Source organism: Aethalodelphis obliquidens, unplaced genomic scaffold (genome assembly GCF_003676395.1).
Source record: "Aethalodelphis obliquidens isolate GAN/ISIS:26980383/991018 unplaced genomic scaffold, ASM367639v1 scaffold40, whole genome shotgun sequence".
Lineage (NCBI taxonomy): Eukaryota > Metazoa > Chordata > Mammalia > Artiodactyla > Delphinidae > Aethalodelphis > Aethalodelphis obliquidens.
Window position 1 is genome coordinate 2,229,968 of NW_020837984.1, and position 16,390 is coordinate 2,246,357.

The 16,390-nt window shown below is 40.4% G+C and overlaps 1 protein-coding gene and 1 long non-coding RNA gene across 17 annotated transcripts in view; one reads left to right on the plus strand and one right to left on the minus strand.

Moving 5' to 3' along the window:
- EFEMP1 (EGF-like fibulin extracellular matrix protein 1) overlaps positions 1–11,994 on the minus strand; it is a 68,258-nt gene extending 56,264 nt beyond the window's left edge. Inside the window, exons 1-5 of one of the 11 annotated variants that reach the window (XM_027131716.1) lie at positions 11,872–11,994; positions 11,061–11,101; positions 10,541–10,628; positions 5,996–6,044; positions 5,432–5,833 (exon numbers count right to left, since the gene is read on the minus strand). In XM_027131716.1, the coding sequence (XP_026987517.1) occupies positions 5,432–5,833; positions 5,996–6,044; positions 10,541–10,621 (532 nt within the window). In that variant the 5' untranslated portion in view covers positions 10,622–10,628; positions 11,061–11,101; positions 11,872–11,994. The other 10 variants (XM_027131719.1, XM_027131718.1, XM_027131724.1 and 7 more) reach the window with 10 other exon arrangements.
- The window catches only part of LOC113633533 (uncharacterized), a 228,734-nt gene that overhangs the window by 13,493 nt on the left and 198,851 nt on the right, over positions 1–16,390 (plus strand). The window lies entirely within an intron of this gene.

Consider the following 16,390-nt stretch of genomic DNA (forward strand, 5'->3'; position numbering starts at 1 on the left):
TTGAAAATCATTGAGTTAAACAGTTATACAACTTAGTCTTCTGTTGCAGAAGAGTGATCATATTGACCTCTTCCATCCTTCCACCTCAAATAATTGTCACTCAATTTTTATGAAGGAATTTTAAAGAATTTTCTGACTATGCATGAATCAGATATACATATTATCTATAAAATGTATATTAAAAATGAGTCTTAAATTAACTGAAATTTTATGACTACAGTGTTTGGAAAAGTAAATTATGAAACAATGCTAGATTTTTCAGGAGGAAATCAATGCAATTACACTGCATCAGTTTATTTTAAAAGTAATTAAGTTTTCCCTATAAACTCAACTCCTATCCATTTATATGGCCTTAGAGAATTTTCAGATACTCAAAGGTAATTAACAAGTAAACACAATGAACTAGTAGTAAGTTAATACCCATTTTACTTTGTGCTTGAAATATTTCTTTTCTGTTAATATCATAATTTACTCAATTATAGTCTTCCTTTTGCAAAATATCTATTTTCTGAGCTCAAAGCTCTTCGCTGGGCTGTATAATTACATGTAACAAAAATTAGGCGTTTCCTCACAAAACTAACAGGAGAAAACAGAGACCCTAATGACATTAGTGAGGATCAGCAAAAGGGTAGTGTTTGAAAGTTGTTTGGTAATGACAATGCCAAGTATGCTAAGCTACTTGATTACACTATAGTTTATAAATCCCCTTTTGGATATGTGATCATTTAAGTTTCAAATGAAAGAAGCCGAAGAGAGACATCCCTAGCATCTGAGAATCTGTACATGTTAGTTCAAGTTTCTCTTTTTTAAAGTAGATGTATAGATAATAACATTTTTCCTTTTCAAAATAGTATTTTAGTTATCCTTATGTTTATAAAGAAACGTGAGGAGGATAATAGATGGTCCCCAAGAGCTTAGAGCTTTTTAACCCTGAGTGTAATTTTTTCATTCCTTTAGGTTTTCCAAAAGGCAACAGTTTTTCCTTTTTAGCTTTTTAGTTGCTCCTGTGTCATAGGTAATAATAATACAAATCAAATAAAATCATTGAAAATACAATTGAAAATTGAAAAAAAAAATTTTGGCAAATAAAACTTTATAATTGAAGTATGGTATTTAATTTAGCTGAGTGGTAAAATTTTTCCCAGTGGAAATGAGGAAAGACGAGCTAACTATGGTATGACATGTATCTAAGTATGTAGGTGCTAATGTACAGGTATCCTACACATGCAATCTAGAACAATGTGGAAACTGACAAACTGGCGGGATCCTGATAACTGCAAAGAAAGGCTCTGTCCAGGTACATAAAGATCAATGAAACATGGTTTTTCAAAGTTCAAAACAAATTGAAAAAACAGTTTTACTGGACAAACAATGCCTTAACCTGAAAAAGTGGTTCTAACATTCGTTTTTTCACTGTTGGCTGTGATGTGCAGGACATTTGGTTATTGGGGGTTTGCTAGGGTGATCCACAATGCCATTTCCCCAGGACTGAGGCATTTCCAGCGATGTGGGACATTAAGTTTTCAAACCAGGAAAATCTTGGGTAGACAGGGATGGTTGGAAACTCTAGGGTATGCTTTCACATCTCTCAGTTATACCTTATATAACACAAGCCAGGTATTGCACTCTGGAATTGGCTCCACAATCAGCTTCATTAGATGTTTGTATCAAGTTCATTTTTTGATGGTATGGTTTCTTTAGCAAGTTAGTAATGATACTTGTAAAACCTGCATGAGGTTAGTAATGACTTAATTGCCAGTTATGCAAAATATTCTACATTTAATTTTTTGAAAATTCAATTAAGTGAACAAATTCCTTTGAATTGGGCAATTGATGCTTTCTCTTATTTGCCAGTTCCCAAATGATATTTTTTTCCTACAAGAATGGGGCTCTTGGAAACTTATATATGATAAAAAAAATTCTTTCTCAGCTTGAACTAGTGATTTCTAACTCCACATCCCTTGAAGAAGATAACATAGTGACTATGCACTAAAGATCCAACTTCCTTTTGGAGCAGATGAATATCTGTTGTCTTTGAGGTAGATAATATTTCATGGAGAAATGAATAATTTCTAAAACTTAATTTTTACATGACTCCAGGTATGTAACACTGAAATGATCTTCATGTAATGCGATAGCTGCCAAAGGTGGGACCTGTCTTTGAAATTCTCAGTGTGAATGGCCTCCCCAGTATCACACTCAGTTGGCAAAAATTACCTGAGAAAAACTGCTTACTGTGAATTGATATTTGGATGTTATATTTTAAACCCCTTGGTTTTGCACAAAATTGAAAAACTCTGGACAAATAGATGAATAAAATTTAAAGGATCATGTTTTCACTAAATGTTAAAACATGGAAAGCTGGTTAAAAATATATTTATAAAATAGAATACATTTATTTATTTATCTATTTATGGCTGTGCTGCACTTCATGTGGGATCTTAGTTTCCCGACCAGGGATTGAACCCACGTTCCCTGCACTGGGAGCTGAGAGTCTTAAACACTGGACCGCCAGGGGAGTCCCTAAAATAGAATACATTTTAAAATATCTAGTGGTATTTAAATAGGTGGCAACTGTGATTGGTAATAGTGCATTCAAAGGCACGACTGACTTTAACACTGAAACACAGTTCAGATTTCAGCCATTACATTAAAAATGTCGTCAGCTTTAAGTTATGTACTGATAAACTGTACCTGTTGAAAAATATATGTGAGAAAAAGAAATAATTGTAATACAAACACGACCCATCTACAGGCATTCATTTATTCTGATCCAGCAACCATGGTAAATATGTTTGGATTACTGGTCATAAGTACGCAACATTTAAAAGGGAGTGGAGATCTTTATTAAAACAGAAGTCTCCTCAAACTCCACAATGATGTCAGTAATGTAGGTCCTTGGAGCACATTATTGTTTCAAGCGGAGGTCCCCACACTTTCACATTGGTTATAAAATATTATTTTGTGCTGCTGGCCTGGAATGAGAATGTCATACATCTGCAGGCAATCAGAAGAAACTGGACTGCATGTTTGATTGGCTCAATAATAAACGGGCACAAGTGTGACCTGACTTATGTTAGTCAGATTCCCTAGACAGATTATCCTGTTGTTATCATATGAAATAACCCCCTTTTATCAACAATTAAGTAAATCCACATTTATGGGCACTTTGCAAAATTGTGAGGTGGGAAGAAATCCAACTTAAGCCTTAAGTCATCCAAAAAACTTTTAACCCTACTTTTAATGATACAGACCCCCAATCCCAAATTTTTGAAATTACTTGAATTATACAAAACAGTTTGGGTTGGAAATGCCCTGTGTGCACACAATCAATGAATATGTATTTAGCATCTACCATAAGCATTTAATAGTTTTAGCTTAAAATTAAAAAGAAATTCCCAAAGAAGTAAGGATTATAAATATTTTAAAAGTAACTTACTTTGTAAGATAGTCTAAATCTTTAAGAAAAATTAAATAGGATTTCATTTTTATTATTCACTTTTTATTATACAGTTTCTACTGTAACCAATGCATGTTGTAAATCCTGAATATGTTTTATTCTAGAAATTTTTCATTCGATTCTAGGCATTGTTCTTGCTTTCAACCACAACTGTCAATGGTGGACCATAAACTACTTTGACAGTTTCTGATAAACGATCCATTCATTTACCTGGGTTTTCTTCTCCTAAGTACCATTAAAACCTACATCTGAAGTGTAAAAATTAATTCAGTATGTAAAAGTCAATACTTCAAAAATTTCAGTAAAACTTTTCAGTTTCAGGAAAAATACCACCAAACCTTCCAGTATAATTATATATTTAAATAACACAATTAACAGTTGGTATTTTAAATAAATTCAAGGTATTTTTAAACCAGTATTCACTCAAATACACACACCATATATATTTTATATAAATATATATTTATTTGTAAATATCTATTTATTTATATATATAAATAACCTCATGAGGTTATCTCTTTGACATAATCCTTAAATTAAATATCTGAATATCAAGCAGATGCTGAAGCATTCATCATCAATATTGGAATTCTGACTCATGACAGTAACACAGAACAGATGCTAATACGATAGGTTCTCTGAAAAGTGACACCATCACAGCATGGGTTAGCTCTTGATGTGGGATACTTAAAATTTGAACACAAAATATAAAATAATAAAAGTCAGAGCCTGATAGGTTTCCTTACTTCATTTATAAACCATTTAAAATCTACTATATTTTATACAGAAGATAAAACTCAACACTGGTGAATAAGGGGCAGCATTCTAGAGGACCAGCAGTTGCTTCCTTCACTTAATGCAGCAGCTAGGTGACCCCAGTTGAACCCTTCAGTGTTGAGGGAGGAAGGTGCTCTTCCTCATTCAGGCAGGTAGAAGGTAAGAACTCCTGGGCCCTTTCCATTGGCCAGGGGGTACCAGGCACTTATGGTGTCTTATGGGGTTTACCCAGTCAGCCCCTGGTAGTGAAAAAGTAGTCTGGAGCTTCTATTGCCACACTAGGCAGATCTAAAAGGGTTTGCTAAGTAGGCAAAGAGGAAGAAAATCCCTTAGCACAGTCCAGTTAGTTAATATCCTACATGTCTTCAAAGCCCAAGATTCTTATCACTTTGCTAGCATGAGTCTACAGCTGTTTCTAGAATACACAGTGATGTGTACTCTTTGTGAAAATAAACAGAAAAACCCAAGCGGACAGTGCCATGGTGCAAGTGATATAAGCGAAATGTGCTCAAACGAGAGCTTAAAAATAGATATAAATGCGAGTGGGGGACACTCCCTCAAAGGTAATGAGAAGCAGAAGTCCCATTTCTTTATTCCTCTGTGAGGAAAACAAGTCAGTGGCAAGTTCAATAAAAAGAAAGTTTGAGACCTTAAAGGCGGACATTTGTGGAGTAGCTTGACAGCACAATTTCAAATTCCAAATGAATAATTTGCTTCTTTTGACAGCTGTGACTCTGGGCCCATCTGTCTGGGTTTGAACGCTGGCTCTGTACTCACCACCTGTGTGACCCCTAGTTCTCAAACTTGGCTGCACACTGGGACCACATGGGGAGTTTTAAAAAAATACTGATTCTTGGAACCCACCCCCCAGAGACTGTTATTTAATTGGGCTGGGGTGTGGCTTGGACATGGAGAAGTTTTAAAGGCTCCCAAGTGACCCTAAATATGTGCAGCTAAGGTTGAGAACCACTGATGACCTCTCTGAGACACAGTTCCTCATTTGCAAAATGATGATGGTACTGGCAGCAACTACCTTTTAGGACTATTGTGATGATTGAATATGATAATGCAGGCAAAGCACTTAGCACAAAGTCTGGCGAGTGGGAAGCTCTCAGTAAGTATGAGCTGTTGTCATCCTCACCACAGGTGCACCTGGGCAAGAACTTTCTCATTAGCATTGAAAGTCGTGCTTACCTTGGCACACGTTATGCTCACTCTGCTCATAGCCTGTTGCACACTGGATCCGGTGAGAAGGGTTGGAGGGAATGCGCTGAGGGTCAGCTGGGTTCCGCCGGATGACAAAGTTATTTCGGCCAGTCTGCACTTCAGCAGCAGCACTGGCGACAAAACCACCCCCAGGCACCGCTCCACTGGCTGCCATGCCACTGGCTGCTACACCCCCAGTGCCTGTACTAGAGGTCACAGCTGCATTTGTAGCTGCACCCGCACCTTCAGCTGCTGGTGTTTCTTGCTGTGGTTGTTCATTGTTGACAATAATCTGAGCTGTTTTAGGAAGGCAGAGGTATCCTCCATAGTGGTTGACGCATTTCATTCCACCTTTGCAAGCGTCTGGGACAATGTCACATTCATCAATATCTGTGGTCAGTAATAAAATAAGTCAGGAATCTTCTTAGAGGGGAAACTCAACATGTAAATATATGCTTATGCCTTTTGGGTATAATACAGGCAGGACATGAAGGACATATGAGATGGAGACAGAGCTACGTTCAGATGGGAAGTCTTTGAAAGTTGGCTCACCTTTGCACTGCTGTCTTACAGGATCCCACTCATATCCATCTGTGCATTGCTGTGAAGAAAACATCAAGATGGGGCCAGGAGACAGTTAATTGAGTATCCATTCTCTGAGAAGTCACTGTAAAAGCTTCATACTATGGCAACAATCTTTGTGCTAGAGTCCTAGATAGATGATGAGATGGGGGGTTTACCATTCTGTAGCTATTTTAAAAAGACACATCTGTGCACTGGAACGCTTCAGGGATCCCTTCTCAATCACCAGCTGTCTCAACTCTTTTGTTGTATTTGCGTTGGGTCCAGTTGCCCATAACCATCTTCTTGGAATTCCTTTCTCTCTGTCCCAATACTAATATTCTGCAATCTCTCTGACTGCTTTTTTGCTTTATTTGCCCCTTCTTCCACACTGTAAATTTTACCAAAAAAAAAAAAAATTCAGCTGAGTTCTTTTCTTCAGCCCTTGACAATTTCCTCTCTCTCTCCAAATCCTCTTAGAGCATTCCAGACATGGCTTTCCTTATCATTCCTATTCAGTAGAGTCCTGAGCCTCCTTCTCACACCATGGCCTGCCTTCTAGCTTTAGTTCCTATGGGTCCTCTCTAGTTCACTCACTGAAGGAACCATCTGTCAAGTACCTTCTCACACCAGGCACCACCCTAGTCCCTGGGAAAGCAAAGATGATTAATACCTTGTTCCTGTTCTCAAGCAGCTCACAGGCCTGAAGAGGAGACAGACAGGTAGATAAGTTGGAGCAAGATGTCAGGTGTCGTGACACAAGTCTACCTGTGGAAGGAATGATGGACCCTACCCAGGGCTGTGGGTGGACATGACAGGGTGTAAGGGAAGGCTTTATGGGCGAAGTTACAAGTGAATTGGGCCTTACAGGACTTTTTTCCAGAGAGATATGGGGAGTCTAGGATAAGGGACCATGTAAGCAAAGGCGCAGAGTTGTTAAAGAAGGAAGGAGTTACAAGTATTCCTGGGTGGGTGGAGTGAGGTTAGAGAGGTAGGCAGGGCCAAACCTGGGAAGCCTTTCTTTGGGATAGACGGAAACTGAATTCTACCTTAAAGGTCAGTGAATCTCAAGCTCCATTATGCTTAAGAATCATTCTGGTGCTTGTTAAAATGCAGATTCCTGGGCCCAACCAACGGTTCTGATTCTGTAGGTTTGGTTGGGGGCCTGGAATCTGAATTCCTAGCAGGCATCTCAGGTGATTCTGATACAAGTCATCTATGGGCTACTTCTTGAGAAATGCTGGTATAAGTGATGAGGCCTCTGAGGAAATTTTAAGCTCAAGAAAACATCTGATCAGATGCAGATTTGAGGAAGAGGCTTCAGGAAGGATTGAGCAAAAGTAGAGTAAACAAATAAATAAACTTAAATTCTTTTGTAAGAGCCAAGTAAGTAAATAGTAAATTTACTTATATAGCTGAATGGAGACAGAGAGATGAGTTTAGGTATTTTACTGATTTCTGAGACTTAACAGGGTAAAAGCTAAACTCACTTTATCTCCCAGACTAATTCTTTCTAGTTTCCCCAACACTGTCCAAGGCACTACCACCTTTCTCAGCACCCAGAATTACAACTTTAACATCAACTTTTCCAATTATTTTCCTTCAAGCTCTTCTGACTTTGTTTCTACTTTTATCTCTCCCACGTTGGTGTAAGCCTTCCTGGCCTCATGAGTAGGCAAGTCTCCTTAGGTGGTCTCCATATCTCTACATGCTGCACACAAGCCTCCATGACAATCTTTCTTTGCTCTCTTGGTTACGTTGCCCCTCCATCTAAGGGCTCACAGTGGCCTGTAGACCTTTCATCTCCCACTATTGCCATCTCTAGGTTCTCCCCACTACCTAGCTTGTTGTCACCTCCTGGACTTGACTTGGCTGTTTTCACTTCTAGCCTTTGATTATGCCACTTTTTCTGATTCAGGTGTCTCTTCAGCCTTTCTAGAATAATCCAAAGTCTTCCTTCAAGAACCAGCACAGAGTTCTACCTCCTTCAATATACCAGTATGAACATTAATTACCTCCTTGCTTTTGTATTTCTTTAGCAACATGTATAATACTTTGTACTTTTCAAAAGTATTTTCCCAAGGTAAATTCCCTAAGGTTAAGGTCTGAATTTTTTTAGTAAGCAAGTAAACTTAAATTCTTTTGATAGTGATGAGCGTTGCTTATGCACACGGCAGATACTTGATGAGTGAATAACTGAATGGACCCTATCTTTAACATGAAAGAATATGAGGCTGTCTTGTGGATATGAACCCATCCTTCTGAAAAGTATCTTTCAAGCCAGGCAAAATGACAGTGCACTTGAATAAATCTGTATGCTAAATAGAGAAGATTTGCAGTTTGCTTTAGGTCTTCAGTTCCAGTACATTCAATATGGATCTACTATTAAACAAGCCTAGAGTGAATTTAGTTTCACCACTTACTGGCTGTGTAGTCTTAAGCAAGTTAGATACCTCTCTGATCTTCAGTTCCACTATCAGCAGAAGGAAGAGGATGTCACTTACCTCATACTTTGCTGTGAGGATGAAAGGAGACAGTGTCTCCACAGTGGAATTACTAAAAATATAGCTACATTTTGTCCTTTAGCCATGAACTAATAGGCATACACAATTCAAAAGAGAATAGCTCTAATCTTAGCACAAAAAGGGTGTCATATTTGGGAAACCTGTTATAATATGATGAACCCTAGTTAGTGGTCTTAAAACTACAGTGTTTAATCCACAGGGAACTTTCTCTGCTAAAGATGAGTAAGATTTAGGTGATTAGCAATGGGCAGGGGGTACAAGATAAGCAATTGTAAAAGCAATAAAATGTTTTATTAGATGAATATAAAAGTGGGTAGCTAATTTAATTTTAGCTCCCTAAGAAGGTAGTAAGTTTAGCCTGAATAACAAAACAATTTCATTTGAAGATAAACAACACATGTATTCATTTATCTTGCTTTATTTATCTTCAGCAGAGGAAGCAACTACATTTACCATTAAGTTAACAAAATATTTATATTAAACTCCATTTGATTTATAGTTGATCTAAACAACAAGGAATATTTGCCAGATGAATACATTCTAGGGATAATATCAAAAAAGTGAGATAATGTTTATTATCAGTAATTGACATTAGCTCACTTTTAAGAGTTTTATTTTCAAAAATTTTTCACATTCTTTTGAGTGAGATTACTTAATTTTAAATTGGGAGCAAGCAGAAAAATATGTTTTTCATATTCTGATCCAGGACAAATGTCATTTGCCTCACAACACTGATTAAAGACTAGAAAACACAAAACAGCGGTGCAAACAAACTCACCAGAAGTGAGGTAAGCACTGCCCTCTGTTCTCACCATATCCATTCCTGGCAGTGGGAGGGGTTAGATGATATATTCAATATTGTATTAAACATTTGTTATATCCATACAGTTAACTAACTAATCAAAATTACTTGGAAATATCAGATATACTAATTAGAAAATGCAAAACCAAATTTCATACAATGCATTTTAAAGCCATTTTGCCAAATATCACATCCTGGTAACACGTAAAGTCTATCTGAATGGCATTTATATGAGTTATCAGTTATACTGTAAATGAATAATAGCCTTTATGAAGTCAAGAAAGTCCACTTACATGAGAACATAAGTCACATGCACAAATGAGGTGATGGGCATTTGTGATGTTTAACATTCCTATTTGACTTGTCTTACTCCTTGAGTTCTGGTTTCATCTGCATGTATACAGGAATTCAGGTTTTCCAATTACTTATACCCATTAATTTGTTTAATGTGTCAGAAACATGTAGCTTACTTTGTGTTTTGTTTTAAAGGGGTTTCCCTTTTTGGCCTTGCACAAATCCTTGCATTTTTGTCCCTGTCTCAAATGGTGATCTAAGAGAACTTTTGTTGTTGTATTTTTAATATCTTTATTGGAGTATAATTGCTTCACAATGTTGTGTTGGTTTCTGCTGTACAACAAAGTGAATCAGCTATATGTATACATATCTCCTCATAACCCCTCCCTCTTGGACCTCCCTCCCACTCTCCCTATCCCACCCCTCTAGGTCGTCACAAAGCATCCAGCTGATCTCCCTGTGCTAAGCAGCAGCTTCCCACTAGCCATCCATTTTACATTTCGTAGTGTATATGTGTCCATGCTACTCTCTCACTTCGCCCCAGCTCCTCCCCCGCCCCCACCCACCCCCCACCAAGTCCATTCTCTACGTCTGAGTCTTTATTCCTGCCCTGCCACTAGGTTCATCAGTACCGTTTTTCAGATCCCATATATATGTGTTAGCATACGGTATTTGTTTTTCTCTTTCTGACTTACTTCACTCTGTGTGACAGACTCTAGGTCCATCCACCTCGCTACACTAAGTGAAGTTTTGAAAGGACAGGCAATTTACAACGAATCTTAAACATGAAACTTGCTAACGTTTATTATCCACCACAGCGAACAGCCCACATAGACTGGCAGGAGTGGATAAAGTCTCCCTTGTGCCACAGAATCCCTATGAACCGCACTTATCTCAAATTCCATCACCCCTTACCGTGTACGTGATGGTTTCTTCGGTGTCCTGTGACTTGACCAACGCCAGAGTCAGCATAATTAGGAAAAGGGCTTTCACCATCGTGAATCTCAAAGAAAACACAGCACAAACCGATCCTTAGTATCTGCTGCGGGGGAAATAAAACTTCAGCTGTAAAGTAACAAGCAAGATAGCGAAGGCGGAGGAGGCTGAGGCTCCATCATACCCAACTTCCAATTTACTTTCTCATCTCCCCTCCCCCTCCTCAACCTTCCCTTGGCCAAACGAGGCACCAAAGACTGTAAAACGGCTGCAGAATTACATTTCACTTTACTCTGTCCGGCTTCGCTGAAATATATACAAAAGATATACAGCGTGCATTTTATACTGCACCTACACAACAGGCTCGAGAAAGGGAGTGAAAGAGAAAGAGTACAGTGTCATTAATTTCAAAGGAGTCGGTTCATTTTTTTCCGAGGGCTGAAGTGGGGCAGCAAATCTCATATTCCCTTGAACGTTAAGGCTTTCCCTATAAGCTCACCTCCAGCTAGTTAAGTTCCTTGCACAGCTCAGCAGAAAAACCTGTGAACAAATATGAATTACTTTAGCTTCAAACTTCTTCTTTTTTTTTTTTTAAACAAAACACCAGAACAAAACTCGGGAGCAATCTCCTCCCCTAGGATAGAATACCTGCCCTTCAGAGCTCCTTCTTACATTCCCCAGCGCAAACTCTCAAAGTGGCATTTCCAGGCGTTCTCTTTGCGCAGCTTTGTTTAAAACCCCCAGGTTGTGTAGAGGAGCAGCCCAAAGCGTCTCATGCCCTCGTGCCTTATCAGTCCCTCGGTCCCCGAAATGCTACCTTCAGAATCGGGGCTGCCTAGGGCCGGAACTGGGCAACCACACAGCGGCCCGAAGTACCAATTTCAGGGCAGCCGGCCAGGCACCCCCAGGGAGGCGAGGTCCCTTTTCTCAACTGTATGTTATCAGGCAGCCGTCCCCGGGGAGCTGCTCAGCGCTCCAGTTTCTAACCAGCTCCTGTGGAATCCAGGTGCGGCTTAAATCTCTGGCCCCCTGAAACTTTCAAAACCTTGTTTATGGGCAAAGCCCTGTCGGCTGATTGTCGGCACGCACACACATGCCCATCCAAACAGATGTCACCCCGTACTCGCACATGCTGACAGATCGCATTCCTAGACCACACACCTCCACCTCCCTCTCTGCCTGAGAGATCTTGCACAGTGTGCGGCAGTTCTCAGGTCCACTGCACCCCTCAGGTCACCCCACTTACTCCTCGGCGCGCGGCCCCGCGGGCACTGGGCAAGCTGGTGTGACCCCCGCTTCGGGGCTCCTACCTGCGCGGCCGCTCTGCGCTCCGGGCCCGGGCAGCGAGGGGAGAGAGCAGGGGAGGGCAGCCCCGTGGGTCTGAACTGGCGAGGTCTGGCAGCGGCCGCGGCGGCGGCAGGAGGAGGAGGAGAAAAGGAGGGAAAGGGGAGGGCGAAGGGGGGTGGAGGAGAGAGCTGAGGGAGGCGCAAAAGGGCTGAGCCGAGGGCTGCAAACCGGGCGGGAGTGCGCGCTGCGCAGCTGGGTCTGCGCCCCCTTCTACAGGGGCTCTCCACCACCCGCCTGCCCTCCCCTGCCATCCCCTCACTCTTTGTTCCCAGACGCGCCGGAACTCCAGGCAGAAGATGGCACGTTTGGCATGTGACGTTTGGGGTTTGAATCGGCCTTGGTGATGCTCCAGCCTCCCAGGCAATTTCTTGTGCGCCGCGGAGTGGAAAAAGGCTCTCCTAGTAGAGCTTGTGAGCATCCTGAGAAATTGCTTCTTCTTCTTCTTCTTCTTCTTCTTCTTCTTCTTCTTATTATTATTATTATTATTATTATTATTATTATTATTATTCCCCAATAGGTGAATCCTAGGAGAGTAAATTAACTCCATTTGTAGAACTGGTTCTTTCGCCTTTTCTTTAAGATACTTTTTTTTCTTTTTGAAGGGTGGGGAAGTGCCTGCTTCCTCAAAGGTAGAAAAAAGAGAATTCATTCATTCCACCAGTATCTGTGACTTACTATGTGTGAGGGCTTGGGGATGGCCCAGGTAGAACTCACACTCACAAGATCGTGAGCTTGGGTTGTCCTCTGGTCTCTCAAACCCCGTTTTTTATGGGCCCCTTGTCTCATCTACTGCTTTTCTTCTCTCCTCTCGTTCCCTTGTGGGAGTCTCCAGTACTGGTCATTCAACTTTGGGCATTTCACTCTCACCTTTCACACTAATGGTGGAATTTCAGGAATCTGGAGAGAAAAAAAAATATTTTTTTCTGGCTTCTTCAAATCTTACCACACAGATTGCAGTTATCTTTGAAAGCTCTAACTCTAAAGTCAGATTAAGAGTTTGCCTCCAAACAAATTAAGAGTCATGCCTTCTGAAGCAAATACGGTTTCATGAACGAGACAAATGAGACAATATGCAAGCTGAAGGTACTCACTCTGACCTCAGCAGCTCCTTCCCCTTCCCTGCAGACCAGAGGAGGGGCAGGGAGACGGCAGGGAGGGCAAGAGAGAGAGACTGCCAGATGGAAGCCTCTCTCCATATCTCTGGGGTATGCAATGGGTCGCCAGTGCTGCCAGTTTGGCTGCAAGCCACGCAATATTGGACAAGATCAGAGGAGCTTCATGAGCCTGAACCTTACTTTAGTACATGGGGTTTTGCTAACAGTACTGAAGATTTTGGTACCAAAATTCAAATGTTTGTTTTCCCAATCATTAATGACCTCCAGACTTTAAAAAATTGAATCTTTGCTTTTGTACAGTAAAAGATCTGTATAGACATTTTCTTCTACTTTTTGAATTCTTTTTACCTATCTTCAGCCCTTTCCTCAGAAAAAGTGAGTTAAAACTCCCAAATTTCTATTCTCAGCCTGGAACTCTTCCTGTACATCCAACTACTGACTTGCTGTCTTCAGCTGTACACCTAATGGTTATTTGAAACTGAACGGGTCTGCTGATTCTCACCCTCTCTCCCAACCTGCTCTACTCACCTGCTTCACCATCTCAGTGAATAGCAATTTTATCTTTCCATTTGCTCAGATCCAAGATCACAGTATCATCCTTGATTTCTGTTTTTCTCACACACCCTGCATTCAATTCTTCAGAAAACTCTGTTGGCTCCATCTTCAAACTGTATCCAGAACTGAACCACTTCTCATCACTTCGTTCACAACCACGGTGGCTTGAGCCACCACCATCTTCCAAGCGAATTACTACAGCCTCCTAATTGGTCTCCTTGCTTATACCCTCGGTCCCCTGCAGCCATTTCTCAGCAGAAGTTCATATAAATGGAATCCTAGAGTATGGACTTTTTTGTGTCTGTCTTCCTTCACTCAGCATGCTTTTGAGATGCATCCTTGTTGTTAGGTGTATCAGATGTTCATTCGTTTTTATTGATGACTAGTATTCCATTGTGTGGATATACCCTGGTTTGTTTATCTGTTCACCTGTTGATGGATATTTGGATTGTTTATGAATAAAGCTGTCATGGACATTTATGTAGAAATCTTTGTGTGGACAGAAGTTTTCCTCTCTTTTAGGTAATACTTAGGAGTGGGACCTCTGGATCATATGGTATGGGTATGTGTAACTTTATAAGAAAGTGCCAAAATGTTTCCCAAAGTGACTGTACCATTTTACATTCTTACCAGCAATATGTGAAATTCTATGTGATATTGTCAGTAATTTATAAGTTAGCCATTATGGCAGGTGTGTAAGTGGCATCTCATTGTGGTTTTATTTTACGTTTCTCTGATATCTAATGATATTGAACATTTTTATGTGCTTATTATCCATCATTATGTCTTCTCTTGTGAAGAGTCCATTCAAATCTTTCATCCATTTCTTTATTTTTGGTTTTTTGTCTTATTAGTGCTAAGAGTTTTTTGTTTTTTTTTAAAATACAGTCTCCCTGCAAGTTCTTTGTCAGATATATATTTTTTGAATATTTTCTCCCAGTCTTTGCTTTGCCTCTTCATTTTCTTAATGCTGTCTTCTGAGAGCAAACATTTTAAATTTTGATGAAGTCTAACTTTTGTTGTTGTTGTTTTATGTTTTGTCCTCTTTATGTACTATTTACAAAATCTTACCTTGGGCAAATCTTGTAAGCTCCATAAACCTCAGTTTCTGCTTCTGTAAAATGGGTAGGATAACACACTCTACTTAAGGTTGTGGGGATTGAGAAGGAAACTCATCAATCAAATATCAAATACATGTGAATGATTGTTCTTAGGTATTACAATATATAATATGATGGGCTATAGTAGACCGTTCCTCCATCGTAACATAACCCAGGATTATTTAGGTATTTCTTACAATAGGGTATCTCCTGACTAGTCTAAGGTAATGAAATCAGCAATGGCGTTTTCTGGCTGTTGTTTCAGGGTAGCCCATTGTCCCACTTTGACCAATCAGAACTGAAAGGAAGGATTTCTTTCCTAGGTAAAAGGCTTTCTGAGCTCACAGTGGAGGAGAACAGTGGAGTCCTTTGCCTCAGTTGCCACTGGCAGCCATATTACAGCCTGGAGGGAAGCCAGCCTGAGCAGCATAAGGGTGATACATACTACGCATGGCCAATCACATGGAGAGAGCCTGGATCTTGAGGGATTGTTCAGAGGGCCGACTGACCCTAGAACTCGTGATACTTTTAGGGCTTCTCCAGAAAGGTTTAATTTTTAAAGTCAGAAGGAAAAAATAAATATCATCCAGTCTGGATTATATTTGTCCTTATACCATTGCAGTTTGTAAAATATAATTTTTGTGTGGAGAAAGGGGCCCGTGAAGGCAAAAGTGCCCAGGGACAATGAAAATCATAATGTGGCCCTGATTGTTGAGCTTCTAAATCAGCCAAAAGCGAACTCTGTCCTGCCTCTGCACCCCAGTTTTGTGAGGTGTAATGTATTTCCTTATGGCGCAAGCCAGTTTGAGTCAGGTGTTCAGTTACTTGGAGCAGAAGATGTCTTGCTGCTAGCGTGAGGAAGCCTCCTACTCCGGGGGCTCTGGCTCTTGTGATGTGTTGTACCTGTGTCCTGCACCCCAGAGTGGCAGGCCTTGGCTGCCACTTGGGAGAGGCTGTTGGGAGAGATTCCCAGGCTTTCTGTCCTGGGGCAAGCTGAACATTCCAACCACTTCTTCTTGGATCAGCTTCTGGGTCCCCCTCCATCCCCTTACCTTTGTGTGTGTGTTTGTGATTTTCAAAGATTTAAGACTTCAGATCATCCTTTAATAGTCACTGCCTCAGGAAGACAACTCTGGCTTCTCTTCACAGCATTTGTCAAATAACCAGTGATCAACTTCTATAAAGGAGCCCTCTATTTCCCAGTTTGCCAGCTATTATACTATATGTGTCACAAAGAAAAACTTATATTATTGTTTTCTTTACTATTTCCCTTTTTTAAAAAATCCCTGAAAATAATTAGAAGTCTCAAGGATCCACAAGGGTCTTTAATTAACTGAGTCATGGAGCCACAAGTCTTGCAGTTAAAACCTGGTTAATAATATTTTATTGGGTGTGGGCAACTGGAAAGTGAAATCTGTGAAAAAATGAATTCAGTAAGAAAGCAGTGAAGATGGAACAATTACGTAGGGATTAATGGTGGGGTGATCAACTCATCCCACTTTGCCCAGGACTCTTCCAGTTTTTGCACTGAAAGTTGTGTGTCCTGGGAAAGCCCTCGGTCCTAGGCAAACTTAAAGGTATAGAGAAGGGAATTCCCTGGTGGTCCAGTGGTTAGGACTTGGTGCTTTCATTGCCAGGGCCCAGGTTTGATCCCTGGTGGGGGAACTATGATCCCTGAAAGCTGTGCGGTGCAGCCAAAATAAATAAATAAA